Below are 27437 nucleotides of genomic sequence, written 5' to 3'. Positions count from 1 at the left end.
TTGGCTGGTTTGTTCCTAAAGTGGTGATGCACTGGGATCAAAACCAGTAACTTACAGTGTCGAGACATTTGGGGGTAGATCCTGACCCTGTGGAGTCCATAGTGAAACTTCCTTTGACTTGATTGAGGTCACAATTTCACCCATGGCTCATCAGATAAATCGCCCCATCCCTTTGCCCTGAAAGTTGTTGCATGGCCCCTTTTCACTGGCAGTCATGGGCAGGTCTGGCTTCTGCATTTTTGTTGCCAGAGGGAAGCTGCTGCAGCTGAATTAGGAGCCAGGAACTCTTCCATTAACCTTACTCCATGGTATATTATTTTTCTTACTTTTCTCCTCCTTTCACCTTGTCCTCTGCTGAAGAAGAAATTGAGGAGGGCAGGGTGGAGATGAAGTAGAGAGAATACTTACCCATCTTTATGAAGTGCTTTGAGATCTGAGGATTAAACATGCTGCATCTAAGAGCTAAGGACTGATATTACTGTATGAATTTTGCAATACACCAGGCTGACAATGAAGCATTCCCTCTTGTATGGACACCAAAAGGCTGTCTGTGCCTCCCAGTGAAAATAACATGCACCTTTTGGTAACTTCAGCAAGCAGGATCTAAAAGAATTACAGCATCCTTGAAGGCACACAATATTCTTTTTCAGGAACGAGAGCTCCTGGAGCAACCTTAAGGGAGGCCATAATTACTTGTATTGTGCAGCACTGCATATCTCCTACCTGGTGAAGACAACAACAGCATCCTTCAGAAAGCACTGAACCTCTTTCATTAGCTGCAGAGAGAATAGGATTCCTAGTGTCAAAGCTGCTGTCAACTGATAAAAAATTCTCGTTTCAGCAAAGACATTTCCTGTCTCCCTAACCTCTCCCTATAAACTTGGCTGAGAGAGTCAGAAGGTTCACTTCAAACAGAAAAAGACCACTCTTGAGTGTCCGGAAGTTGTTCGATACGTATACACACTGGATATACATATGTCTCCCTATGTGAATACATAAACACTTTGGATTATCTATACATACATCTATACCCTCTGTATGTTGTATGTAATCTATATATTGACTTGTTCTGTGTGCATAAAGATGAAGGTGTGGTGTGCAGAGAACTGATCTCTCAGTGGTTGACTTTAAAACCTAGCAGCTGGTTATCAAAATGTCTGTGATAACCTTTCCATATTCAAAACAAAGAAATTCATCTTTCTGCTTATAGACAGGGTTCAGCTGTTAATGGGTGAAGTAATAAATGTGAACACAAACAAAGGATTTCAAGTATTTTATTCGGCAGCTTCCTAGGAATCTTTAGAAAATCCTTTCCTGACCACAGTTCAGCGCAAAACTTTGCCAGCTTCAACATTGTGGCATTTGGCCCCTCATTTTGTGCAGGCAGCATTTGCAGCTGCGCTCAAAGCCCCTTGAAAATCTGGCCCTTTGTGCTGGTTAAAGGGATGCTGTCAACTAGAGTGAGTCTCAGGCCTGGTCTACACTAGGGCGTTGGATCGATCTAAGATACGCAACTTCAGCTACGAGAATAGCGTAGCTGAAGTCGACGTATCTTAGATTGACTTGGAATCACTTACTTCACGTCCTTGCGGTGCGGGATCGACGGCCGCCGCTCCCCCGTCGACTCCACTTCCACCTCTCGCCGTGGTGGCGTTCCGGAGTCGATGGCAGAGCGATCAGGGATCGATTTATTGCATCTACACTAGACGCGATAAATCGATCCCTGATAGATTGATCACTACCCGCCAGTTCGGCGGGTAGTGTAGACGTGGCCCCATATTTTACAATTTTAAGTAATTAAATTGAACTTTAGTTCTGAAGACAAAAATAATGGCGATGAGGGCTGGTTACCAGATTTAAGGTGACGAGAAATTAGATGGACCTAAGATGTAGTTTCCAGATCAAACTTTGCATTGGAATTCCTCTAAGTATGGGCCCGTTCAGATCTGGGGTTCTGGTTTGGCCAATTGTAGAGGTTCTGAACCACGAAGTGCCTGATCCTTCTATTGGAGCTATGTGGATGGGACCTGGGGTTGGTGCAGAACTTCAGTGGGGCTCCAGGCGTGCATCCACTTTCACTGACATGGATGTGATTGCAGGACTGGGGCAGAAGTCTAGATCAGGTTCTGCACTTTCTCAAAGTCCCACAGTGTTTGGCTGTGGGCTTGCAGTTCAGGGCTTGACCTGAACAGAAATGTTGACCTGAAATAGAAACTCATTCCCCTGAAGTCTTACATGTCCATTCCAAACCCAATCACATGGCACTCCTATGGGAGAACCAGGAAGTGAAAGTAACCAGAAACAAAGGTGAAATTGACCAGACCAGTTGAGTGAACTGCAAAAAATGTAACAAACAAACAGTGTAAACAGGGAGGAAGAAAAGTCTGTTTTCTGTGATGGTTTGTTCTTGAAATGGAGGTAAGGAATTTGCTAGTTTTTAATAAAAATGGAATGTGGACAGCACTTCTTTAAAGAGTTTCTTTTGTCCCTCTTTTTTTTTTTTTCTGGGTGTATTTAGGTTCCCAACCAGCTGTGACTCGAGATGTTGCTATTGTTGCTGCTCCGGAGAATACCACAGTGGTAGCTGGAGAGAGTGCCGTCATGGAGTGTATGGCCTCTGCAGAGCCCACCCCATTTGTCTCTTGGATACGACAGGGTAAATTAAGATAATTATTCTTTTGATGTTGAGAGGAGTCTATGCACACTGTATTTTTAAAATCTATTAAAAGGGAAAGTGCTGTGGAAGAGAGGGCGCTTTTTAAATTGCTACCCACTGTATGGGGCTATGTACGCGGTGATCTGGAGAGTCCTTTCTGAGCTGGGATTACTCATTGAATCTAAAACCTTACAAAGCATGCAACTTATTTTATAGTTGTTTGATCTGTAAAATATATGAAATTCTGGTTACTGGATGCCTTTTGATCTAAATTAGTCATGGCAGTATTGTATGAGCCAGAGCATTGAAGGTCACCATATAGGGGTCAGGCTGATGACACTTCTTTTGTAATGGTTCAGAAAGGTTAGTGGGAATTTTAACACATCTGCTGTTGCTTTGTAAAAATAACTTTTGTTATCTTGTGGGATTATAAAATATGATAAGGATTCTTTAGTCATTTAAGGGGCCTTGTTTTCAAAAGTAAATCCTCTTGTGGTCAAGATAATGAAGGTCTGAGAAAGAGTAAAGATATCATTAAGTGCCTGTAAACGAGCCAGACTGACTTTCATGTGTCAAGGGCTGATCAGCCTAAATCAGAAGTAGGGCTGGTGTAACCATCACTGAGGTTGTGTCAGATGTTTCCCATGAGCAATTAAACACTGAAACTTGCCATGTGGGTTCTCAGTCCAGAAACCACGTCTCAAAAACATATTGAAATAGTTTTCAAAAATCTGTGTTATGTCATAAGCCTCTTTCCTCGCCCTCAGAACCATTTAATCAACTCAGTCTTTAGCTGTAACTTGCCTACTCCAGTGGCTCTTCGTTAATGGCAATGTTTTTGGATGTGCTAATATTTCCTCCTCCGCCCCCCCTCAAAAAAAAAAAAAAAAAAAAAAAAAAGCTTGCGGGACTCCGTGTAGGGAATACAAACAGGGAGGATTAATCATTGAGGCAGAGCTGGAATCTTGCATTTCATCCCATGTACTTAAGACATAATTAGCAATACCCATCTTTCCCATGCTAAATAATTTATTCATTGCTACACTGAGAGCGGTGAGTGCCCAGAGTATTTGTAATCAGAGTCAATTAGCACAGGTAGAGTTTGGGTTGTTTTTTTTATTAAATGAGTGGCGCGTTTTCTTTCAAGCTGTAGTTTTTAAATGTTTGTTCTGTGCCCTCAGGTTTTCGGTCTGGATGTCCTTGGCTTAGCATGGATGAGCTGATTGGGCCTCATCAGTCTTCATGTGGTTATTAAAATAGATTTGGTTCCAAAATTGCAGTAAAAAGAAGGGCTGAGACACTCAGGATGAGTAAAGTCCTGTAACACTGAGGGTTTCAACTGTAGGTTACCCGTTGAAACTCTGCCACGGTTGGTATCGACAGTCAGTTCCATCTGGGGTCAGATTTTCAAGTCACTTGTGTTTAGGCATGTGTGCAAAATGTGCATGCAGGTGTGTTCCTGAATTGAACGCCTGGGTACTGAATTGTGGGCCCATCCACAGACCAGCAGCAAGTGGGAGGGTGTGTAGACGTTGCTAACAGCCGCGTTCCAAATCAACTGTGCTAGGTGAGTGGCCCTTGCTACTCGGAGCAAGCCACCACTCGACCGGGAGGATGCATCTGTGTACCCTCAAGGCAGGAAGCTTGTCTCTGTCTCCACATACAGCCTTAACTGAATGCAGCCAGCAGTGGGGTATGGAGCCAGGAAGATGTTTCAGCTTCTGCTCTCTAGGGCAGTGTGTCTGGAGGGTGAGGGGAATGGCAGAGCTTCCAGCTGGTGTGTTCTTCCTTGCTATGTATCGCAGCAAGGATGAGAAGTTACAGAAGTAGCAGGGATGTTAGCAGCAGTACCGTGGTCGAAAGCAACCATGGCTCTTGTGGAGGGGAGAGGAGGCAAACAGCATGGTTCCCCATAGTGCATTGGAAGCTGGTGGGTTATTTTTGAAACCTAAAACAAAGTTCTAAAATAGCAAATCATGCATGAGTGCAAAACCTGAGCCCCCTCAGCCCCGTATAGCTCAGCCTGGCAGCTGGCAGGTTGGATTTACGAACGCCCAGAGAAGCCTCTCCTCCCCCAAGCAAATTCACCCACAATCTGGCCCAAAGTCCCCTTGCATTGCTTAAACCCTGTCACGGAGGAGGCAATGTTTGGGTCGCATAGAGTAAACGTCGCTGGCTCCAGGCCACCGGCTTTCTCTGAGCTCTGTTGGGAGCAAGGAGGAACTATGGTGGCAGCAGGGGCAGGAGCAGTCAGGGTGGCTTGCATGACACTCCACCTAATCCCTGGTTGACAGAGAAGCCAAGCGTTGCTTCAAATTACACCCAGGCCATTTTGACTCCTGGCCAGCCCTGGATCAGGGTCCCCCCCTCCCCCACACTCTCTGTTCTCAGTTCTGAGGAACTGCCAGGCCTCTGACCCAGCATTGCTCCTGGAGCTTTGCAGCAGTGACGTTACAATTAGAGATGTTTTGAGAAGGAACGGAAACCGGGCTTGGGCCCTTTTCTCTTACACACCTTCTGAGGCCCCGAGAAGTCCTCCAGCAAAACCAGGCAAGGCCAAACGCAACTCCCCATGCCTTCAGGGGGAAGCTGAGGTTCCTCATCATCCCCCAGGATCGGGCCCCAAAGCCATTTATCACTTTCTGCAAGAACTCTCTCTCTTTGCTGAAATTTCTCATGCCAGGAGAACTGTAGAGTCCCTGGGTCTACCCTGTTTTCAGAGTGACAGTGCTGTGCATGGCGATATCCTATCCACAGCAAGAAACAAATCAGGAGTCTTCAAATGTAGCTGATCTGACAAATCTTTGTCGGTTCCAAGTTAAAGGCTCATGTGGAAAATTCAGCCTTTGCTGTTCATGACAGGGTTAGGTTTCAAAACCAGGCCAGTAAATTCCCATGTAATCAAACTGGCTAATATGTTACAGGTCAGTAACCAGAGCAGGTACATAAAAATTTATTAGCGGGTTTGGCAAATTCATTGCATCCTCAGTGTTGTGAGCCAGTTCAGTACAGCTTCCAGGAGCCGGACAGGAAAAAATCTCTTCAGTTAATGGTGACTCAGTGCTCTGGCTCCTTGTAAATGTGGGATTTTTAGCAGACAAATACACGCTGGATTCCATCCCGCAACCTTGTCCAATAGGCATGTAATAAAGCAATTATCTTCTTCACGTATGTCAGCCTTAGATATGGTCTGAATCCAGATACCCCGGAGTGGAGGGGATGTTTGGCTTCAAGTCAGAACTTCTTGGCTATAATGGACTAAACCCAGATCCGAACTGGCAATCAGTTTGGATCAGGATGAGAACGAGTCTGAGTCCATCCCTAGGAGAAACCCAATGGTGAAAATGATAATCACGGGCTGTCTCTTCTTCTCAGCTGCTACCCCTTGCCAGCGCAATATAGGTTCTTCCTGGAGAGAGCTGGTGTGCGCATTAACTATGGGATTAAATCTGCACCACAGCTCTGCCCCTGAAAGATGCCACCCATTGCTAGGCAGCAAAACAACTTTGACTTTCATTGTAGCAGAACACCTGCTCTGCTACAGTTCAGGTTGATCTAAAATTGTTCTGTAGCATCTGAGTGTAGAGTGATAGCATGAGCATTACTGATGTGTTGGGGCTTAGCACAAAGAGGGCGCTGTTAAGGTTGTTTTGTGGGGGTGATATTGGTATATTTCCTGGTTTTCAGAGGTTTACATTAGCTATTCTCCATATCCTGGAAAGACACAAGGCTTGGCTGGCCAGCCTTAGCTCTATGTAAATGAAGTTTGGGCATTTAAGTTCGGTGCTGTACAGACGTGTAGTAAGAGATTGTCCTTATCTCAGATTGCTTCCCGCCTAAATAATCAAGATGGACAAAGAATGGGTGAGAAAAAAAATGCTATTTATCCCCATTTTACAGATAGGAAACTGAGGCCCAGAGAGACCAAGTGACTTGCTCAGGGCCATGTACAGCGGCAGAGCTAGGAATTGAACTTTTCATGATGGTTATTAGTTAAAATCTGGAACCCCTGGTGTCTGACTGGGATCCCTAATGTAGGCTTTACACCCATGGTGTGTGTTTTTGTGCTCCGCAGACGGGAAGCCTATTTCCATGGACGTGATTGTGTTAGGCCGGACCAACCTCCTAATTCCTCAGGCCCAGCCCCATCACTCTGGCGTGTACGTCTGTCGGGCGAACAAACCCCAGACCCGGCAGTTTGTTACAGCTGCGGCTGAGCTCAGCGTCCTCGGTGAGTTGACAGAATAAACATTTCAGATGTAAGCACCACCCCGGATAATTGCTTTCCCCCTAGAATCACATCCAGAGGCCCCCCCAGAAGGGATGCTCACAGCTCCCTCGCTGTGTCTAAGAGGGGAACGTAATTAGAAGGAAGCCATCAGGTCCCAATTATTCAGTCCGAGCGTGGAATAGTTCTCAGTGGCATTATTACCACCATTTAATTTTTTTTCCTTTCTGAAGCATTTTTTTTCTTTTTGCAGCGTTCCCTTGTGAAAGTATCAGTATCAGCAACTAACTTCCACTCTTATGGAAGCTGCTGGGGAGAACAGCCTAGGAACAGAGAGGGAGTTGATATCGATTTTTTGGGGCTAGTCTCAATTAAGCCTCAAGAGTTTGCCTGGCAAACCTACCATGCACCTGGAGCTGTTTCAGACATAATGTGGCCTGAGAGGAAAGGGCTCGCCTTGGCTTTTTCTTTTTGACCTTCCTTTCTCTGCTGTTCTTTCAGCACCTCCCAGCATCTCCCAGTCCCCCGAAACCATTTCCCGCACCCGCGCCAGCACTGCCAGGTTTGTCTGCAAAGCAGAAGGGGAGCCAGCCCCCATCATCCACTGGCTGAAGAACGGAGAGCCCATCCTGTCCAATGGCCGGGTGAAAATTCAGAGCAGTGGCAGCCTGGTGATCAACCAGATCGGGCTGGAGGATGCCGGCTATTACCAGTGTGTGGCGGAGAACAGGCTGGGGATGGCATGTGCCACGGCCAAGCTCTCGGTCATTGTGCGGGAGGGCTTGCCAAGTGCTCCAAAGAAGGTGTCAGCCATCTCCCTGTCCAGCACCACTGTCTTAGTGTCCTGGGAGCGTCCAGAGTACAACAGCGAGCAGATCATTGGCTTTTCCCTGCATTATCAGAAGGCCCTGGGTAGGTGCTCTCAGTTTGCGTAGTTCGGTTGTCACCACCATTGTAGAATAGCGGTGATAACACGAATCCACGCGCTGCATGTCCCCTTTGTGGGCTTGTGCTTCCTTCTTTATTTTTTAACTACATCTTGCATGGACAGGAGCGGCTGTTCGCGTGTTATCATGTCAGACAGGGTGTGATCAAACTGGGTGTGCTTAGCCTGAGAGTTCAGGCAGCTGTAGTGTGGTATTTGCAGGGCCTCCTCAGAGAACCTGCCTCTCATACTATTGACTTCTCCCCACTAGGGTCAGAGAAATCTAGTGAGTCAATGGGGTTTCAGAGCACTTTACCCTAGGATTTTTTTGGAAGCTCAGTTTGTATGGCAGAGCTGCACCTCAGCCCCCACCCCCCCAATGATTGTTAGGGCTATTGTTATATTAATGGGACAGAGCTAAGGATTTGAAGCCTTAAGACCACCTCTGCCTCTGCTTACCCAATTTTGCACGTGCAATTCATTGCACTTACCAGTTTTGCACATGCATATTGGGCAGTTGGGTGCCCATCTCCCCATTCTGTGCATGCAAGTGGCCACTTTTGTGATGCAATCAGTTGCCTGAACAGACTTGGCCATGCAAAAGTGGAAGCCTGGGATGAAAATTTGACCTTGAGCATCTCTGGGGAATGCATGTTCGAAACAGGCCTTGGTGCATCCCACAGATACAACGAAGAAATAACCATGCTGGGATTCTAATCTGGGATCCCAGCCAGACTAAGTAGTTTCCTACCTTCCGAATCACTATTCCGTCTTCTGGATAGCTGTGAAAAACTGAAAGAGTAGGTGAACATCTGTAGTGTGCTCATCAGGACACTTCTGAAAAATTTTATGCTTGGTGATTTAGGAGCTTAAATCCCATTGATGTAGACACTGCTGAAAACTTTTCCGTTAGTCTTTATTCCCGTATGACACTGCTGTCCTTTTGATTTTATGTACATTTATTATGATTAAGGCTAAGATTTGTCACTGATATTTTTAGTAAAAGTCACGGACAGGTCACGGGCAAAAAAAGAAAAATTCACGGAAGCCGTGACCTGTCCGTGACTCTTACTAAAAATATCCCTGACAAAATGGGGATCTGCGGGTCCCCACACTGCCTGAAGTGGGGCAGCTGCGCAGGGCTAGGAGCCGCTTGCAGCTCTGGGGGCCTCCACTGCTCGTGGGGGCCAGAAGCTGTTGGGTTCCTCCCCCAATGGCAGCTCCAGGGGTTCCCCGCTGCCCGGGGCAGCCAGGAGCTCGGGGGTTCCCCTGGGACGGCCAGGAGCTCGGGGGTTCCCCCACCACCTGTGGTGGATGGAAACTGCAGGGTACTCCACTGCCTGCTGCAGCGGTACCCCACAGCTCCCTGCCCCCACAAGCAGCGGGGAACCCTGCAGCTCCCAACCACCGCAGGCTGAAGTCACGGCGGTCGCTGGAAGTCACGGATTCTGTGACTCCCACAACGTCCGTGACTAAAGCGTAGCCTTAATTATGATCAGTGAATGTACAAAACACCAGAAAGACGCTTGGTGCCGAGGGGCAATGACAGTGACTAAAACGGTCAAAGTTGGGTGCCTAGAGGGTAGGTGTCTACATCTACAATCTGAATCAGGGGTCTGACTTTCAGAGAATTGAGCTGAGAATCTCCCACGTCTGCGGATGTCGGTGGGAAGCAAGAGCTCACGTGAAATCAGGCTGCTTATTTAGGTGCCTTAGTATGGATTTAGGTGCTTAACTTTGGCTAAAACGTTCACGCGTAGGCATCTAATGTCCCTGCCCGACGAGCTCAGTGTCTAAGTTAAGATTTGCCAGAACATGATGGGGGAGGGTGACAGAGGGAGGACAAGGGGTAAGCCATAATGGTTTCAAAGAGGGAAAGTTACAGTTTGTAGGTCTTGTGGAAGAGCTGATTTTAGACTTGACCAGTGTCTTGCTTCCTGCTGGTTGTACTGACGATGGGTCTTTGCCTTGTCTCTAGGAACTGATAATGTAGAATACCAATTTGCTGTCAATAATGATACCACTGAGCTTCAAGTGAAAGACCTGGAACCCAATACCAATTATGTTTTCTACATGGTTGCATACTCCCAGCTAGGAGCCAGTCGGACGTCCTCTTCCATTATCGTGCGGACCCTGGAGGATGGTGCGTTGAGTAGACGTGCACGGGTGTGTCTGAAAGTATTATCCAGCGATCAAGAAATCGTTACGCTTCACAAATGGAGACGTCACACGACACCCTCCAGAGCATGGTGTCAGCTTGCAGAAATCCAGACGCGCTGCGAAGGTGGCCTGTTGCGACTGGATATTTATTGATGCTTCTTTTTTTTCTTCAGAGAGTGGGGAATAGTGATCTGCATGGGCAGCAACAGACATTAGATATTATCCTGCTGTCTTCTGATCCTGGTTCAGTTGACACACAGGCACCATTACTTGAAGTGAATTCAGCCGGTCTGGATTTTTACTTAGGTAACAGTGATTTTGCTCCATGTGGACTTGATCCAAAGCCCACTGAAGCAAACGGAAAGACTCCCATTAACTGGGGTCAGGCCTGCAGTCAAGTCTATTAAAAGATTATATTTTGCATTTATATCACCTTTCATTCCAAGTGTTCCAAAGCGTTTCTTAAACAGTATATACAGAACACTGCCAAAATGCAGCCGCACAGGGGCTGGAGGGCACTGCCAACTAGCCCATAACATGCCGTAGGACAGTGGCATTAAGGGGAAATTTTGGCCACATACCAGGCAAACCCCTTCTGTTTTGGGATCTGTAATGTCCATACATGACTTGTAAAGTTTAATCTGAAATTCACCCACATAGTAAACTGCATGATCTCTGTGTATCTGTGTAATGGGGTACAGTCACTGCTGGGGGCGCCCCCTTGTGGCTGGGTCTGGGGGATTATGTCTCATACAGTCTAGTGCCCCTTTCCATCAGTCACGCCGTTGCTGAAGTGGCCTCTCCTCCAGTACTTCACAGCACTCGCTCTTCATGACTCAGCCCTCCAGATGGGTCACTTTATAGTCTTCCCCCGCCGCGGTCCCGAAGTCCCTCCGGACCAACTGTCTGTACACTGTCTCAGTCTTCCGTGCCAATTACCAGTCTGTGCCACTTCCCCAGTGGCTGCCAAGGAAATCTGGGCCCGCCCACTACTCCAGGTTACCACTCAGGGACCCTAGCATCAGCATCCAAGGTCTACATAGTCTCAACTCTTGCTGGTCTGTCCCTGGGCTTCTTCCTGCTTTTCCTTCCACAGGCTTTCTTCCCCATACCTCCCCTGGGTGAACCCCTTCCGTCTGGGACAGGATCCCAGGGCATTCACCTCCCCCTGGGTTTCCACCTCTTTCTGCCCAGAGTGTGACTGTAGACTCTCTTCCTGCAGCTCTCCACTTCCTGGCTTATACAAGCCCAGCCTGCTCCTGCCCAGCTGGTCTTCATCTTCAGTTAGACTTTTTCAATCAATCCTGACTCTCCCCCGGTGCAGTAGAAGGTTAATTGGCCCCTTCTGAGCCACCGTAATCCCGTCAGGGCTGGCGTGGGGTGAACTCCCTGCCACAATCTGCCTCGGAAGTATGAACAGCTGCCTGGAATACAGATCTGTGGTTTTAGGGAGACTTGTTTTTCAAACCTGATGCTTAGATCCTTGAGCCATCCCCTGTGGCATTAAATCTCTCTGTTTCCATGGCAAAAAACTGAAAGCAGATAGGCCTGTCTAAAGCAAACTCCCAAATCCTTAGTGGAACAGGGAGCATTTCTGAGCGTCCTTAGGATATCTGTGTTTAAATTCTGGAAGCAGACAGGTAATGAAACATTGAAATGCTAGCGGGGCAAAGACAGAAGTGGAAGCTGCTGTGGTCCAACCACAGGCATTAAGTATGTGAGACTCAACACAGGGCATGGAGTGTCAGCATGCCCCCAGCAGTTACGATTGTATGCTCTGCAGGGACAATACTTTCAGGACCGAGGACACCCAAGGTTCACCTGCCCAGAGGAATGGGTCAGCTCGGGCAATCCCAAAGCCAATCCCTGAACCTCTGAAGCCCCTTGGTTCAGACATACATGCTCCCAAGTGGAGCTAATCCCCAGTTGCGCCTCTTGTTGAAGCAGCTTGTTGCTCTTGGTTTTGGACTGAGGAGATGTCTCATCTGTTCGTTGCTTTTGCCCCAGTTCCCAGCGCTGCTCCTCAGCTGTCTCTGTCAAGTACAACCCCGGCCGACATCAGAGTGACGTGGCTGCCTCTCCCTCCGGAGCTGAGCAACGGGAAGATAACGAAATATAAAATTGACTACTGCACCCTCAAGGAAGGTGAGGAGGAAATGTGCTCAGTGAGAAGCAGAGATTGGTGCATTCAGTGCGTTATTGCAGTTCTCAGAAATGTATTGTGTGTGTGGTTAATGCTGGCAAAAGGTGCCGGGCTGAAAACCTTTAGGACCCAGAGGCCTTTGTTTATCCATATCCATACAGCATAGAGACCAGCCCTGCAGGTGTCCCCATACTGCCCCACTGATGTGCCTCAAACCTCCCCTGAAAGGGTTAGACAGGAATTCACTCCCCAGCGCCCATTCTGTGGCCACCCTCCGCTGAGCTCTGCCATTGCGCATGGGAACTGGACTGAGGATTGCATTTCACCCGGGCCACCAAATAACCACCGGAGGGTAACAACTTCTGGCTGTCACTGGTGTTTTATGTGTTTTGAAAGGGGTTTAATGATTATAGGGGTAGATGGGGAAGTGCATTCGATGAATTGTAATTGTAATAAATCAGATCATTGTGTCAAAATAAAACCAGTATCCTGGCAAGCCCATGTAACCACATTTGCCAGGTTTCGGCTTTATCTGGTCTTATTATATTGTTAGCCAGTACACTAACCCTTCAGTGGGGACATGGGCACTTTCTCATCGGTGCTGGCATCCCAACCCCTAAAGCTTTCCTAGCTCTGCAGCTGGTCACCTCCAGGATGTAAGGAGGGGATTGGGAATGTGACAGTGTCACATTCCCACGGGTTTGAGCTGTATTTCTGTTCTGCACCATGACACCTGGTTCTTGGGTTTATTCTCGGTGCCTAAAAGCGGTTGCACCCAACCCGATGAGTCCATGGGAAGCGTTTGAAACGTGTGCACCACGGGGATGATGTGTGGCTGTTTAAGGTGTATCCGCACTGCAGCTGGGAGGTGGGATTCCCAGCGCGGATAGACAGTCCTGCGCTAGCTCAGCTCGAGCTAGCGCGCTAAAAATAGCCGTGTGACTTTTGCAGCACAGCTGTCAGCTCGGGTTAGCCACCTGAGCTCAGGGCCAGGGGATCGGGCGTGCTTGGATTCGGGCGGCCAGCCTGAGCTGCCGCCAGACCTGCAGCTTCCACACGGCTGCTGTTAGTGCACTAGCTGGAGCACACGTTTGTCTACCTGCGCCCGGAAACACACCTCCCAACTGCAGTGTAGACACAGTCTTAATGTTAAAGAACTGGGGCAAAATTCCCACAGGAGCTCAAACAGGGTGAATCGTTTAAACGTGACCTTTACATTAACCATAGGGCCACTGTTTGAATCTCTAGCAAGGCTGATCTTTGCAGCTCCAATGGAAATCTCCCACCAGGCTCTGTTTAAATCTTTAGCTGAACATACCTTATAACAGAGATGATCTGAGGAGGCAGTGTTCAAATCTGGGTCTGGGTCTGGATTAGATTTAGGCTGGATTTGAAGTGCCGTGAGTAAGGGGTAGGTTCTTGGTTCATATCAGTTAATTCAGGCTAGCATTTGGCTGCAGATTTGATGGCAGATCTCAGTAGGGGCTCTTCTGAGATTTTGGCCCAAGGTATTGAGATGTCCACCATCTAGAAGGGTGGAAATTTCACTCCATCAGCTGTTCTCGTGAGATTTCTGCCAGCTTCACGCTGTCTCACGATTCCTGCTGTATCCAGACTGGAATTGTGTGTGTTCAGTGGGGAGAACAGACCCCTTCCTGTTCTGAATGTGACCCAGAATCGAAGCCGGAAAGGGATTGCTGAATCACGATTCCAGTTTTGGCCCGTCTCTAGTTATAAATCATCATCGCGCTGTTACGTGACAATGTGACATGGAGGGAAGTTTGCCTCTGGGCCGAAGGCCAGCACAGTGCACCATGCAAGTCTCACCTCAGCTTATTTGTAGCCCGGATCTCGCTCTGCTGGCCCTCGGCACAGGGGCGAATTCACTCGGATTGGAATAAAGAAGTCTAACTGGGGTTTCCTTGGCTCTGGCAGATCAGATCTCCTCCACCGAGGTGGGTGCAAATGAGACGCAAATCACCCTTGAGTCGCTCCATCCCAATAAAGTCTACAAAGTGCGCATTGCAGCCAGCACCAGTGCAGGGTATGGGGCCCCGTCGGAGTGGACGCAGCACCGTACTCCTGACAAGGACAACCAAACACACGGTAGGGGGCGTGGCGTGCGTGGCATAGCTCCTTTCTCTTCGCTGGGGCTTGGAACAGCACTGTCGTGAGGGTGGGAGGTCAATACCATGATCCCCATTTCACAGATGGGAAAGCTGAGGCAGTTAGATTATATGGCTTACCTAACCTCACATAAGGTTGTGTCTACACTAGGGAATTGTAGCACAGGTCCCAGGCACACCAGAACCCCTCCCCTAGGTTTCCATTTAGTGTAGGAAACCAGAATGCTTTTCCCTGTCCCTTGCTGCTGGGTGTGTTGGTGATGGGTCCTTCTCCCCACCACCTCCCAGATCTTCCTGAGGCTGCAGGTTATAAGCAAGGGCTGATGAAAAATGAGTGTGGACATGTCTGGAAGTGGGTCGACAAAATTAACATACCGAGATGAACGCAGAGCCAACAGACAGCAGCCATAAAGGTGGTGCTGTAGCTAACTCAAAATAGGGCAGGTAAACTCCACCCCACCACAGTAGCTCCCAATCACCAGTTCTACCTGCTAGACTGCACCCCCTTGCTATGTAGATGAACATCAGTTCTGTTATTCTGTGTTTATCTGGTTGGCCCATGCAGTGACAGAATTGTCACCGCTCCTCTCTGCCACATCAGGGGCATGTCCCCTCACTGGAACAGACCCTGCCTGTCCGTCAGGGGTGGAGAGAAGGAAGCCCCTTAGCAAAGCAAGGAAACACCGAGGAGTTGCTGAAATGTGGGTTTCTTTCCTCTTGTTTTTCTAGTTCCGTTTGCCCCGACAGAATTAAAGGTCCGAGCGAAAATGGAATCCCTCCTGGTCACTTGGCAACCCCCAGCCAACCACGCCCAGATTTCAGGCTACAAGCTGTACTACCGGGAAGTGGGCACAGAAGAGTCAAGTGACGAAAACCCCTCTGATGGCACGGAAGAGGAGAGCTGGGATGTGGGGCCCATAAAGCTAAAGAAGAAAATGAAGCAGTATGAGTTAACTCGACTAGGTTAGCTGGTTAAGTCTACTTCTTACCAACATACACTGGCACCACGGTTCCACCTTGCAGTGCAAGGAGGTCGTGATCAAGAACTTCTAAGAAGGGGCAAAGTTCTTTGGCTGCAAGCCCTTCAGCTGTGCCATTGCATCTTACAGAGTCTGCTGAATGTACCTGAGTTCTAAAGCTCCTCCCACTGTTAAGTCTTTAGCCAAACTGTTGCAGGGATGAGTGTACTGAGAGTTTAGGGAGCAGAAATTAACCTCTGTCTCTTTCAGGTACTTGTGAGACCACCTGTCAGTGCAGGATCCGAGTGCTAAATTATTTGCATAATAGTAAATATTAAAATGCAGAAACTCCTGAAAGCTAATGTAGTGACAGATTATTCTCTAATCAGTGATTAAATAATATCTGGTGAAGCACAGATTGAAATGGTTGGTGTATCCTATGTTCGTATCTCAAAACTCAGGTCAGAACAATCATCTGTCCCCACCTACATATTTCTAAGAACCTCTCATAGAATCATAGAATATCAGGGTTGGAAGGGACCCCAGAAGGTCATCTAGTCCAACCCCCTGCTCAAAGCAGGACCAATCCCCAACTAAATCATCCCAGCCAGGGCTATGTCAAGCTGGGCCTTAAAAACTTCTAAGGATGGAGATTCCACCACCTCCCTAGGGAACTATTCCAGTGCTTCACCACCCTCCTAGTGAAAATGTTTTTCCAATATCCAACCTAGACCTCCCCCACTGCAACTTGAGACCATTGCTCCTTGTTCTGTCATCTGCCACCACTGAGAACAGCCAAGCTCCATCCTCTTTGGAACACCGCTTCAGGTAATTGAAGGCTGCTATCAAATCCCCCCTCACTCTTCTCTGCTGCAGTCTAAATAACCCCAGTTCCCTCAGCCTCTCCTCGTAAGTCATGTGCTCCAGCCCCCTAATCATTTTAGTTGCCCTCCGCTAAACTCTCTCCAATTTTTCCACATCCTTTCTGTAGTGGAGGGCCCAAAACTGAATGCAGTACTCCAGATGTGGCCTTACCAGTGCTGAATAGAGGGGAATAATCACTTCCCTCAATCTGCTGGCAATGCTCCTACTAATGCAGCCCAATAGGCCATTAGCCTTCTTGGCAACAAGGGCACACTGCTGACTCTCATATCCAGCTTCTCGTCCACTGTAATCCCCAGGTCCTTTTCTGCAGAACTGCTGCTTAGCCAGTCGGTCCCCAGCCTGTAGCGGTGCATGGGATTCTTCCTTCCTAAGTGCAGGACTCTGCACTTGTCCTTGTTGAACCTCATCAGATTTCTTTTGGCCCAATCCTCCAATTTGTCTAGGTCACTCTGGACCCTATCCCTACCCTGCAGCGTATATACCTCTTCCCCCAGCTTGGTGTCATCTGCAGATTCGCTGAGGGTGCAATCCACGCCATCCTCCTGATCATGAATGAAGATTTTGAACAAAACCAGCCCCAGGACCAACCCCTGGGGCACTCCGCTTGATACCGGCTGCCAACTAGACATTGAGCCATTGATCACTACCCGTTGAGCCTGACGATCTAGCCAACTTTCCATCCACCTTATAGTCCATTCATCCAGACCATACTTCAACTTGCTGACAAGAATACTGTGGGAGACCGTATCAAAAGCTTTGCTAAAGTCAAGGTATATCATGTCCACCGCTTTTCCCATGTCCACAGAAGCAGTTATCACATCACAGAAGGCAATCAGGTTGGTCAGGCATGACTTGCCCTTGGTGAATCTATGCTGACTGTTCCTGATCACCTTCGTCTCCTCCAAGTGCTTCAAAATGGATTCCTTGAGGACCTGCTCCATGATTTTTCCAGGGCCTGAGGTGAGGCTGACCAGTCTGTGTTCCCAGGATCCTCCCCCTTCCTTTTTTTAAAGATGGGCACTATATTTTCCTTTTTCCAATCGGCCGGGACCTCCCCCGATCGCCACGGGTTTTCAAAGATAATGGCCAGTGGCTCTGCAATCACATCAGCCAACTCCCTCAGCACCCTCGGATGCAATAGATCCGGACCCATGGACTTGAGCACGTCCAGCTTTTCTAAATAGTCCTGAACCACTTCTTTCTCCACAGAGGGCTGGTCACCTCCTCCCCATGCTGTGCTGCCCAGTGCAGCAGTCTGGGAGCTGACCTTGTCTGTGAAGACCGAGGCAAAAAAAGCATCGAGTACTTCAGCTTTTTCCACATCCTCTGTCACTAGGTTGCCTCCCCCATTCAGTAAGGGTCCCACACTTTTTCTGACCACATTCTTGTTGCTAACATACCTGTGGAAACTCTTCTTATTACCCTTCACATGCCTTGCTAGCTGCAACTCCAGTTGTGCTTTGGCCTTCCTGATTACACCCCTGCATGCTCGAGCAATATCTTTATACTCCTCCCGATTCATCTGATCAAGTTTCTACTTCTTGTAAGATTCCTTTTTGGTGTTTAAGTTCACCGACGATTTCTCTGTTAAGCTAAGGTGGTGGCCTGCCGTACTTGCTATTCTTTCTGCACATTGGGATGGTTTCTTCCTACACCCTCAATAAGGCTTCTTTAAAATACAGCCAGCTCTCCTGGACTCCTTTCCCCCTCATTAGCCTCCCAGGGGATCCTGCCCATCAGTTCCCTGAGGGAGTCAAAGTCTGCTTTTCTAAAGTCCAGGGTCTGTATTCTGCTGCTCTCCTTTCTTCCTTTTGTCAGGATCCTGAACACGACCATCTCATGGTCACTGCTGCCTAGGTTGCCACCCACTTCTACTTCCCCTACCAATTCTTCCCTGTTTGTGAGCAGCAGGTCAAGAGGAGCACGGCCCCTAGTTGGTTCCTCCAGCACTTGCACCAGGAAGTTGTCCCCAACACTCTCCAAAAACTTCCTGGATTCTCTGTGCACTGCTGTTTTGCTCTCCCAGCAGATGTCAGGGTGGTTGAAGTCCCCCATGAGAACCAGGGCCTGTGATCTGGAAACTTCCGTTAGTTGTCCGAAGAAAGCCTCGTCTACCTCCCCGTCCTGGTCTGGTGGTCTATAGCACACGCCCACCATGACATCACTCTTGTTGCTCTCGCATCTAAACTTAACCCAAAGGCTCTCAACAGGCTTTTCTCCAGTTTCATACTGGAGCTCTGAGCAATCATACTGCTCTCTTACATACAGTGTATGTAAGATGCATCTCTAATGCAGCCAAGTGTGTTTGTTACTTAAGGTTAAAAAGCACATGAGATGTCTGCTCCAGATTAAAATACAGCCACAAGTTAATCCTCACCACACTGCTCTCAGATTGGTATTATTTTCCCCATTTTACAGAGGAGAAAAATTGAGGCAAAAAGGTTCAGAGCTGGTGGTCAGAGAATGAGTCTGAGTCACAGCTGGGATAATAAGCCGCAATCAGATCTGAAGGACAACTTTAGCTAACAAGGTGCTTGTAACCATTTACTACAATAGACTATCTGTATAGTATCTGACTAGAGTAATTAGTTAATTAACCAACTGATAAGAAATCCGACATGCCACGGGTACTCTTGAAATAGGACTCTCCTACTTAGACGGTTTCCCTTCTCTGCCCCATGGCTCAGCCTTGTAATTGTCGCATTCTGTAACTAGTTGGTTAATTACTAGACTCAGAGGTACAATATATAGGGCTCTATGGGACTGATCTTCAGCTAGTGTAAAATCAGCATAATTCCCTTGAAGTCAATGCAGTTGTGCTGATTTTCGCCAGCTGAGGATCTGGCCCCATATAGTGCAGCATTTTGCTTTGTTGACAAAGGCCAGCTGTTGAAACAGCAGTCTGAGTGTGCGTGCTAGCTTGATTTACACACCTCACATATATTATGGATGGTTTAACAGTCAATATATAGGACCTAGGAGGCTAACTTATGTCACCACTAAATAAACTTTCCCCCTCTAGAATCGCTTTACAACTGTGTCTACTCGTAGCCTGGAGAGGGTGTTAGCAGTTACAAGCCACTCTGAAGAATTTAGATCTGTAATTACTGCATGGAGGAAACCACATCTGTACATCATGTACTGTCCTTACCACTGACAAACCAGCAAGGAGAGTCGCTCAGGAATGATCTGAATTGGTTCCAAATGCTCTGGCACATCAGTGCTCAGAACATCACTTGTTCATCCGTAATTACTTCCTTAAATTTGGGCATCAATCATCTCTTGATGGTTTCCTTATGATGGGGCTGATGTGGATTAACTGTCGTAACTTCATGAAGAGGCTGAACTGTCTTCCAGTTGGGAGCGTCCTCTTTTGCTTTTCTGTGGAATGACGAGCTCTTGGCGGCTTGGAAAAGGGATGGGGTAGAAGCGCCTAGTGTACGCTGAGAATGCAAAGGTGGTGGGGAAGGCAGGGGAGTGTGAAAACCCAGCAAGAGTCGAAATATGAGCATGCTAATTTAAGGCTAGGCTGTGCAACCCTTGCACTGGTGAGCACCCACTCACACAAGCAGGTGTTGATTTCATTGAGGCTACATGTGCGAGTCAGGATTGCACAATCTGGATCGTGGGCACTTGGCGAGAATATCGCAATTCAGTTGGGACGAGGGATTGGATAAGGAACTGCGAAGTATTAAAAAGGGAACAGAGTCAGGAAAATCATTGTGCAGGAAATAGGAGAAATGGGACATTGTAATCAACACAAGTCTGTCGTTCCGGGCTTAATCCTGACATGTGTTGGCTCCAAGAATTCTCACTGATTTCAGTGGACATTCTAGGCCTGACTCTAGCAATTAATCACTAGTAACGGAATGTAACAACTAGGGCCGGGATCTAGAAGAAAAAGAAACACTGAGGGCCTAATTGTGCCATCCATGTTAATGGCTAGTAAGTAGTACCTTACTTTGGGAGCGGTACCAGGTACTTTTTAGCCTGAGAAAGGGTGGGAGAGTTAATGCCCAAATGAGCACTTAAGAAAATGAATGCAAAAATATATATTAGTCTATTGGAAATATTAAAGCCATTCAGATCCCATATTTGAAGCGATGCAGCCTAGATTATTCTGGATCAATTTAATATAGGCATACACATATATAAGGGGATATAACAAAATAGATCTGTTTTCACCCTGCCTGCTAGCTTCGATAGCAATTCTTGAAAGGTTGATAAAACGTCAAGTCTGTAAGCTTTCAGGTATTGAACTTCTGAGCCTTGATTATAAGAAACAGGAGCCTAACCCCAGCTTTCGAAAACCAACGTGGCCTTACTGTCAGTGGCTAGGTGGTGCAGTGGAAATGATCCGGATTCGTATGCCAGGGGTTGCAGATACAAATCCCAGCTTCTAGCTTGCATAAGTGGCAAAAATTGATGCTAAGAATCTCCAGAGTTATAACTGCAGCCCCTTGCAGAAAGTTTGCAATATCAAACTTCGTGTTTCACAATCTCTATTAGAGACCAGGATGAGGAGCAGATTATCTCACGTCCGCTTGCTGTATGGTTTCCTGTACCTTCCTTTGAAGCATCTGGTGCTGGCCACTCTCCCAGACTGGGCTAAATGGACCTCAGGTCTGATCCAGTCTGGTAATTCCTATATAAGTACTGAGCACCCGGCTGCAACTTCTGGTGTCAATGGGATCTGCTGGATACTTGCACTCCTGGAAATCTGGCCACTAAGTTAAGTGCCTAAATGGGGATTTAGGAGCCTGACTTTAGGCTCTCATCATTGTAAAATTTTGGCCATGATGTTTAAAAGGAAAAAAGTCGTTACTGTGTTAACAGTGTATGCGGGCACAGTAAGACTTGGCCTTTCCTTCCTGTCTTCGTGCTATTTCTTCCAAGGCAAGTTGTCCATTTTGTAACATCTTCCTTCTTGCCCTAACGCTCCCCTACCCAAACCAGACTCATTTCCCAGTGTTCCTCTCAGAAGGTTTTGTGAAGCTGAGAAAGTAACGCACAGAGCGAAACTCTGAGCAAGCGTTTGTGGAGCGGGGCCATTGATCAGTTACGTGCCACTGAGCCTGAGAACTCAGCGACTCTGTAGTCCAACAATGATAGCCCCTGCCTCAGTGAATTTCAGAGGCTCTCCTTTGTCAGAGGAGGCATGAATGCAGGTCAGCCAGTCTGTTTTCATCATCGCGCAACACCCAGGCGGCTTTTGAGGGAGACAAAACTGTGTTTGCTTTGGGGAGCCTTTCAGCGTGAAGAATGTGGCCGAACTGTTTTTAGATTCCGAACGTGAACACGTATTGTGAAGCCAGGGCAGCCTTCCGAGCACCCTTGGGGTAATTGGCACCAATAGGCCCTGGGAGCATAATTGGAGCAATAATAATAAAATTGGCATCAGTGAGACGGGCTTTGTGCTGCTAACATTGGCACGGCAAGGGAGCCGGTGAGCCATCGGGGCAGGGGATGAATAGGCACATCCCTAATTAACAAACTTCAGCAGCTAAATGCAGCCGAGGGAACCAAAGAGACTATGGGCTGCTTTCAGCGCGTTTCTGAACAAGGGACTAGATGCCTAGAGAGAATTGCCAGTTTCCCTCTATTTAAAAACTTTGAATCTTTTAAGTAGTTTCCTTGAATAAACATCCCTGCTAAAATGTCCCCCAACATGGCAGGAGAGGCTTCCAGTTTGTGAAAGACCAGAAGAAAGAGGCAGGCAAGCTTTGCAACGGCCTTTTGGACTGTGTGAGCTAAGTTTGGTGTCCGCTGTCGGCACTAACGAAAGCGCAGCTAATGCTGCCGGGAGATATTCTGGGCCTTTTCCTGCAACCCCATTTGGGGTCAGTGGGAGAATTTCACTTGAAACGGGGATCTCTGTTTCCTTTCTGAAGGCGCCTGGCTTTATTATTAAAGCAGCTGTGTCTGAGAAAGCGGTAGGCTCTGTTTGTTGTTGTGCGCACTAGAGTTTTTCTGACTGTAAGAATTTTTCTCGGTAGATGAGACAGATTGGGACCGATCCTGTGCTTCTGTGTGCACCAAAAACTCTCGTCAACTTTAATAGAAGTTTTCAAGGTGCAAGGAATTGCAGGATCCAGCACTGTGTCTTTAAAAATTCCCCCTCCCCGTGGCTGTACAATATATCCTTCAGATCAGAATACATGAACTGGGCTTTCCCTGAGCAGAGGTTATTGGCACAGTCACACCATGAGAGAAGTTCTCCCACCAGGCTAAAGGGCTGCTGAAGGGCCCTCTGTATAATTAGAAGGTGATTGATTTTGTTTTGTAGATTTGCAAGGGTGTTGTTGAGTTACAAGGATAAATTTAATGTGATGCTTTTGTTTACTTTGGATGGTCAGCTTTAGTACACGTGTGTGTGTGCGCGCACGCGAGGGAGAGAGAAGTAAATACGCTTGTGTTCTGTGGTAGGTTGGTCTTGGATAGGAGCAAAAGGGAGTAAGGTCTAAGATATTTCTTAGAGCGCTCGTTAGTGCAGTATCTAAGCAATCAATCTGAGGATCTAGCCCTAAATTACTGGGTAAAGCAACTGGAGCAAAGAGTATTAATGTGTCACCTATCTTTGGAGAGGCCATTGGGTTACCAACCATCCGGGTTTTCCCAGATAATCCTGCTCCAATGCTTGCAGGACATTCATAGCTCCTCGAACAACTCCCGGGACCTCTTAAACGCAGTCATCTTGCACTGTGGGACAATGTCGTGATGAAGCTTTAATGCAACATGATGCTACCTTCAGTGATAGAGGCAGGCACACAGGATTGGGGGTCAGGAAATCGTGAGTTCTTATTATATTGGCTCTGCCACTGACTCAATCGGTGACCCCGAGCAAGTCACCTTGCCTCTCTTGGCCTTGGGTTCCCCGTCGATAAAACGCGGATGATAACACTTTGTAGGGTGGTTGTAGCCTGATGAATTCGCTGATATCTGAACATGGAATCTGAATGGTTTTAAGCCAGTGCAGCTCTGTTGAGATTGGGAAAAGATTAACTTCTGCTGAGTGATTTTTGCAACCAAAAACATGGTTCATTTTTCCAGCCCCGGGGAGACTCTATGAGGTGAAGCTGGTGGCATTCAGTAAGCATGAAGATGGCTACGCAGCTGTATGGAAGGGCAAAACAGAAAAGGCACCAGCGACGGCAGTAGGTAAGCAATACCCCGTGACTTCATAGGGCACTTCTTAGCTATTTCACCCGTGAGCTTCTGCCCACATGTTCTGTGCTCTCTTCTGCTCTGCCCGTGGTTCTAAGATAAATGTATGGGATAAAGATATGGAGGCAGACATTTAGGAATCAAAGAGACAGCAGTCGTGATCTAGCACTGGTGTCAAACATAATCATTCCCATGGAGAATGAGCAGGGCCATCCGAATTTTTAGAGCCACCAAAAAGGTGGGTAATACAGATAAATAATAATACAGACAAATGCGTCAGTTTCATTATTTGTTTCCCTTAGTGGTGAAATTAGGCCATTATTGTGATCCACAAAGCATATTCTATCTGTTCGTGGTTAAGGCTAAGATTTTGTCACAGATATTTTTAGTAAAAGTCACGGACAGGTCATGGGCAATAAAGAAAAATTCATGGAAGCCGTGACCTATCCCTGACTTTTACTAAAAGTATCTGAGACAAAATGGGGGGTCTGTGGGTGCCCACACCACCTGCAGCGGGGCGGCTGCGCGGGGGCTAGGAGCTCCGGGGGCCCCCACCGCGGATTGGGTGTCAGAGCTCAAGGTCCCCCCGCCCATGGCTGGAAGCTGCCGGGGCCCCCACTGCCTGCAGCAGCTGGGGGCTGTGGGGTACCCCTGCCGCCCGCAGCTCTGGGTGTCCCCCACCAGCTGCCGTGGCCGGGAGCTTGGGGGTTCCCCTGCCGCCCGCGGGGGCCAGGAGCTGTGGGGTACCTCAACACTCTGTGGCGGCTTGGAGCTCCAGGGGCCACCAGAGGTGGCGGGGGTACACTAGAGATCCCTACCCCCGCGGGCGGGGGTAGGGGTGGGACCCTGCAGCTCCCCACTGCTGCAGGCTGAAGTCATGGAGGTCGCTGGAAGCCACGGATTCTGTGACTTCTGTGACCTCCATGACTAAATCGTGGTACTTGTGTTGCCCAGTACAATTGTGTCTGAGCAGCTGGCAATCTTTAATTAATTTATCCTCGCGCATCCTGGGAGGCAGGGCAGTTATCCCCATTGCACAGATGGGGAACTGAGGCAGAGAGTAACTAAGTGACTTGCCCAAGGTCACAGAGGAAGCCTGTGGCAGAATAGAGAACTGAGCCCAGGTCTCCCCAGGCTAGTGCTCTAACCAGTGGGCCCATCCTCCTCTTGATTCATCAGCAATGACTGCTCTTCTCTGTCCCATGCCACTTATACGTGTGTATTTCTTTCTTCTTCCTTCATGTACCATAGACCCTCCAGTTCAGAAGGGCCCCCCACTGCCCCCAGCCCATGTCTATGCAGAGTCCAACAGTTCGACCTCAATTTGGCTCAGGTGGAAGAAACCAGACTTCACGACTGTCAAGATCGTCAATTACACCGTGCGTTTCAGCCCTTGGGGACTGAAAAACGCCTCTCTTGTCACTTACTACACAAGGTAAGTGTGTCTCACAACAGGCTGAGCGACACACCTGCTTCCTTGTTGGAAAGAAAACAAACATACGGGAGAAATGTGGGAAACCTCGCAGCGGGGTGGTTTAGTATGTCCAGGACGCATGTGACTCTGACTTGTATCCATTAGCTGAATTCTAAATCAGGGCTGGGCAAAAAGCGGCTCCTGGAGAATGGTCCGTATCTGAAACACAGAGGTGGGGCTTAGGAGAAAGCAGGCATTTTTCCATCTTGATTTGTAGGGGCCAGCCTGCACTGCATGCTGGGTTCTGTAGTTTCCACATCTTTATATTAAGGATAAAGCCAGCTGAAGTATTTTCAGCCCCAAATATTCAGAGATCATGACATTTAAAAAAAAATACGGGGTTTTGGTTTAAAAATTGTGACATTTAAAAATATATATATAACAAATTTGGCATGGCTCGTATATTTGTCTTCTGGGTTTTGAGGCTTTAGCGGGGTCACGTTTTCAATCTTTTCTCTGCAAGAAAATCATAAATAAATGAACTGCGATGAAGGCTAGAAACATACTTTTATTTGAATGGAAGCTATGATTCTCACGTAATCCCATGACTCCTGGAGCTTGGACTTTAAGAAACATATGAAAGATAGTGAGACTTGTGATAGAATTTGATCCGCTCCATTGCACCCACATCTTTTCTGGCCCATGGGCGCCTGGTAAGTTGCTGACGTGGCCGGCAGTGGGACCCCAGCCTGTGTTAATCTGCCCTGCGTGTCTGTGTTCCTTGGCAGTTCTGATGAAGCTATTCTCATCAGTGGATTGAAACCCTACACCAAGTATGAGTTCGCAGTCCAGTCTAATGGAGTTGGGATTGACGGACCGTTCGGCAGCGTGGTGGAGAGGTTCACCCTCCCTGACCGTAAGTACCGCACCGTGGTGAACATAGATCCCCAAACTCACAGAGCTCTCCCTGGTTGGAGGAAGGCCAGTCTCACCTCATGTGCCTTGCCCACCAGTGGAGCAACGATGTAAATCTCTGAAGACCGTTTTCAGCTGCCAATTCTGTCGTTCCCTCTGCGCACTCACTCAGCAGATGTAACGTGCTTGTAGGCTGAAAGGCTTGGGAATCCGTCTCGCTGTCTCTTGTCATTCCTCAGTCCTCTTCTGCATCAATGGAAGCTGAGAGCCATTTGAAAGCCCGAGAACCGGTCCAAAGCCCACTGAAGAGATGCTGCCATTGGACTTGGCTTTGTAACCACAGAGGAATGGAGGCAGAACTCGAGAAGAGCAATTGATATGAATCAGGGCAATTATGTTTATTTCAGATTTGAGTTTTCTTTTGTTTTCTTGGGGCGGGGGGGGATTTTCTCTAAGAAATCCTGCTTTCTAGTGAGGTGCCCAGGGCTGCCCTGGGGGTTGCTTTGAGCAATGGGTCCTGGCTACGGCTGACAGATGTTGTCAGAATGAGAGTCGTTGAGCCTAGTGTGTTTGTGTAGAGGCAGTGGCAGGAGTTTGAGCCTCCCACTCTGCCCTAGGGCTGGCAGAGGCTGAGAGCCCTGGGGAACGTGGCTAGCTCCAGTAAGTCAGGGGATAACCTCTCTTGTCCAATACCAACCTCCAGTGGCTGCTTTGGGAGTGGAGTTAACTGACTTTGGAGGGTGGGTCCCATCCAGCTGTGGTGGTAAGAGAGCTTTGCAGGCGGGGAATTAAAAACCAGAAGGGGGCAGGGGGCTCGGAGGATCCCTTGCCCAAGGATAAGAAAAGCTTCGGTGTATTTTAATGTTGTATCTCTTCCTGAGCTGTGCAGCTACACCCGTGTTTTCCTGCTACTCCTTAGCTTGCTGGCCAGGACGGACAAACTCCCCACTGTTTGTGCCTCAGGGAGCACACCCTTCCATTCAGCTCCAAAGTCAACAATGAGCAGCCCTGTTTGGGCACCATTTGCATCCATCCATGTGCAGATCACTCCAGTGTGCATGCAGATCACTCCGGTGTGCATCCAGCCACCCAGCTCCCACCTGCAAATGCAGCTTTGGCACGAGCCCACTTTTGGGGGCACCAAATTGGAGGTGTGGCCCAAAGAGCTGAGCTTTCACCATTTCCCCTTTGGTTCCTGTTGCACGTTTGGGGCAGTCGTCGTATCCTTTGTCTCTTTAGGGCCATCGACGCCTCCGTCCGACCTCAGGCTACAACCGATCAACCCATACGCCGTGCAGGTGCATTGGTGTCCTCCAGTCGAACCCAATGGCATCATCGTGGAGTATGTCATCCTGTATAATGCAAACAACACGCAGCCCGATGACATGTGGACTCTGCTGAGGAAAGAAGGTGAGCACCTGGAGTAGCTCAGGAGTGTGTCCATTGGGCCGGGTCCAGAGCGGAGGTGCGTTGACTTCAATCCTTGTTGGGCACATGTGCCAATCCTAATAAATGTCAGTTCAGAATCCCCCCATTTCCCTGGCCCTCTCTGCTTTCTGACAGGGGTCATGCGTCTCTGCTGTCTAGCCTCGAAACACTGGTAACAGAAGTCTAATGAGCTGGGGGACAGATAATGTTGAGGAAAGGCTGCGCTAGCCTGCAATACAATTAGAAATAGAGGTGGCGGAGGAGACCCACAGCTGAGAGCAGAGCATGAGCATTGAGAAGAGACGTGTGGGAGAGGAGGTGTGTTTGGAAGCAGGTGGGTTCTCTTGCCAGCTGCCTCTTTAGCAAGGCTCTTGGGTGCTCTGCCGATCGGGGCTGCAGAGAGACAAGATGCTATCGTTAGGCAGGGAAAGAAC

The 27437-nt window shown here is 48.2% G+C and overlaps 1 protein-coding gene across 1 annotated transcript in view; it reads left to right on the top strand.

Moving 5' to 3' along the window:
- The window catches only part of IGDCC4 (immunoglobulin superfamily DCC subclass member 4), a 179066-nt gene that overhangs the window by 120544 nt on the left and 31085 nt on the right, over positions 1 to 27437 (top strand). The window contains exons 5-15 of the mRNA XM_074966568.1: positions 2519 to 2656; positions 6732 to 6887; positions 7386 to 7796; positions 9788 to 9952; positions 11977 to 12114; positions 14048 to 14218; positions 14968 to 15201; positions 23133 to 23240; positions 24498 to 24681; positions 25449 to 25576; positions 26815 to 26985. Of these exons, the coding sequence (XP_074822669.1) occupies positions 2519 to 2656; positions 6732 to 6887; positions 7386 to 7796; positions 9788 to 9952; positions 11977 to 12114; positions 14048 to 14218; positions 14968 to 15201; positions 23133 to 23240; positions 24498 to 24681; positions 25449 to 25576; positions 26815 to 26985 (2004 nt within the window). The remainder of the gene's footprint in view (positions 1 to 2518; positions 2657 to 6731; positions 6888 to 7385; positions 7797 to 9787; positions 9953 to 11976; positions 12115 to 14047; positions 14219 to 14967; positions 15202 to 23132; positions 23241 to 24497; positions 24682 to 25448; positions 25577 to 26814; positions 26986 to 27437) is intronic.

Source organism: Natator depressus, chromosome 10 (genome assembly GCF_965152275.1).
Source record: "Natator depressus isolate rNatDep1 chromosome 10, rNatDep2.hap1, whole genome shotgun sequence".
Taxonomy (NCBI): domain Eukaryota; kingdom Metazoa; phylum Chordata; order Testudines; family Cheloniidae; genus Natator; species Natator depressus.
This window is presented reverse-complemented; position numbering and strand designations above follow the sequence as displayed.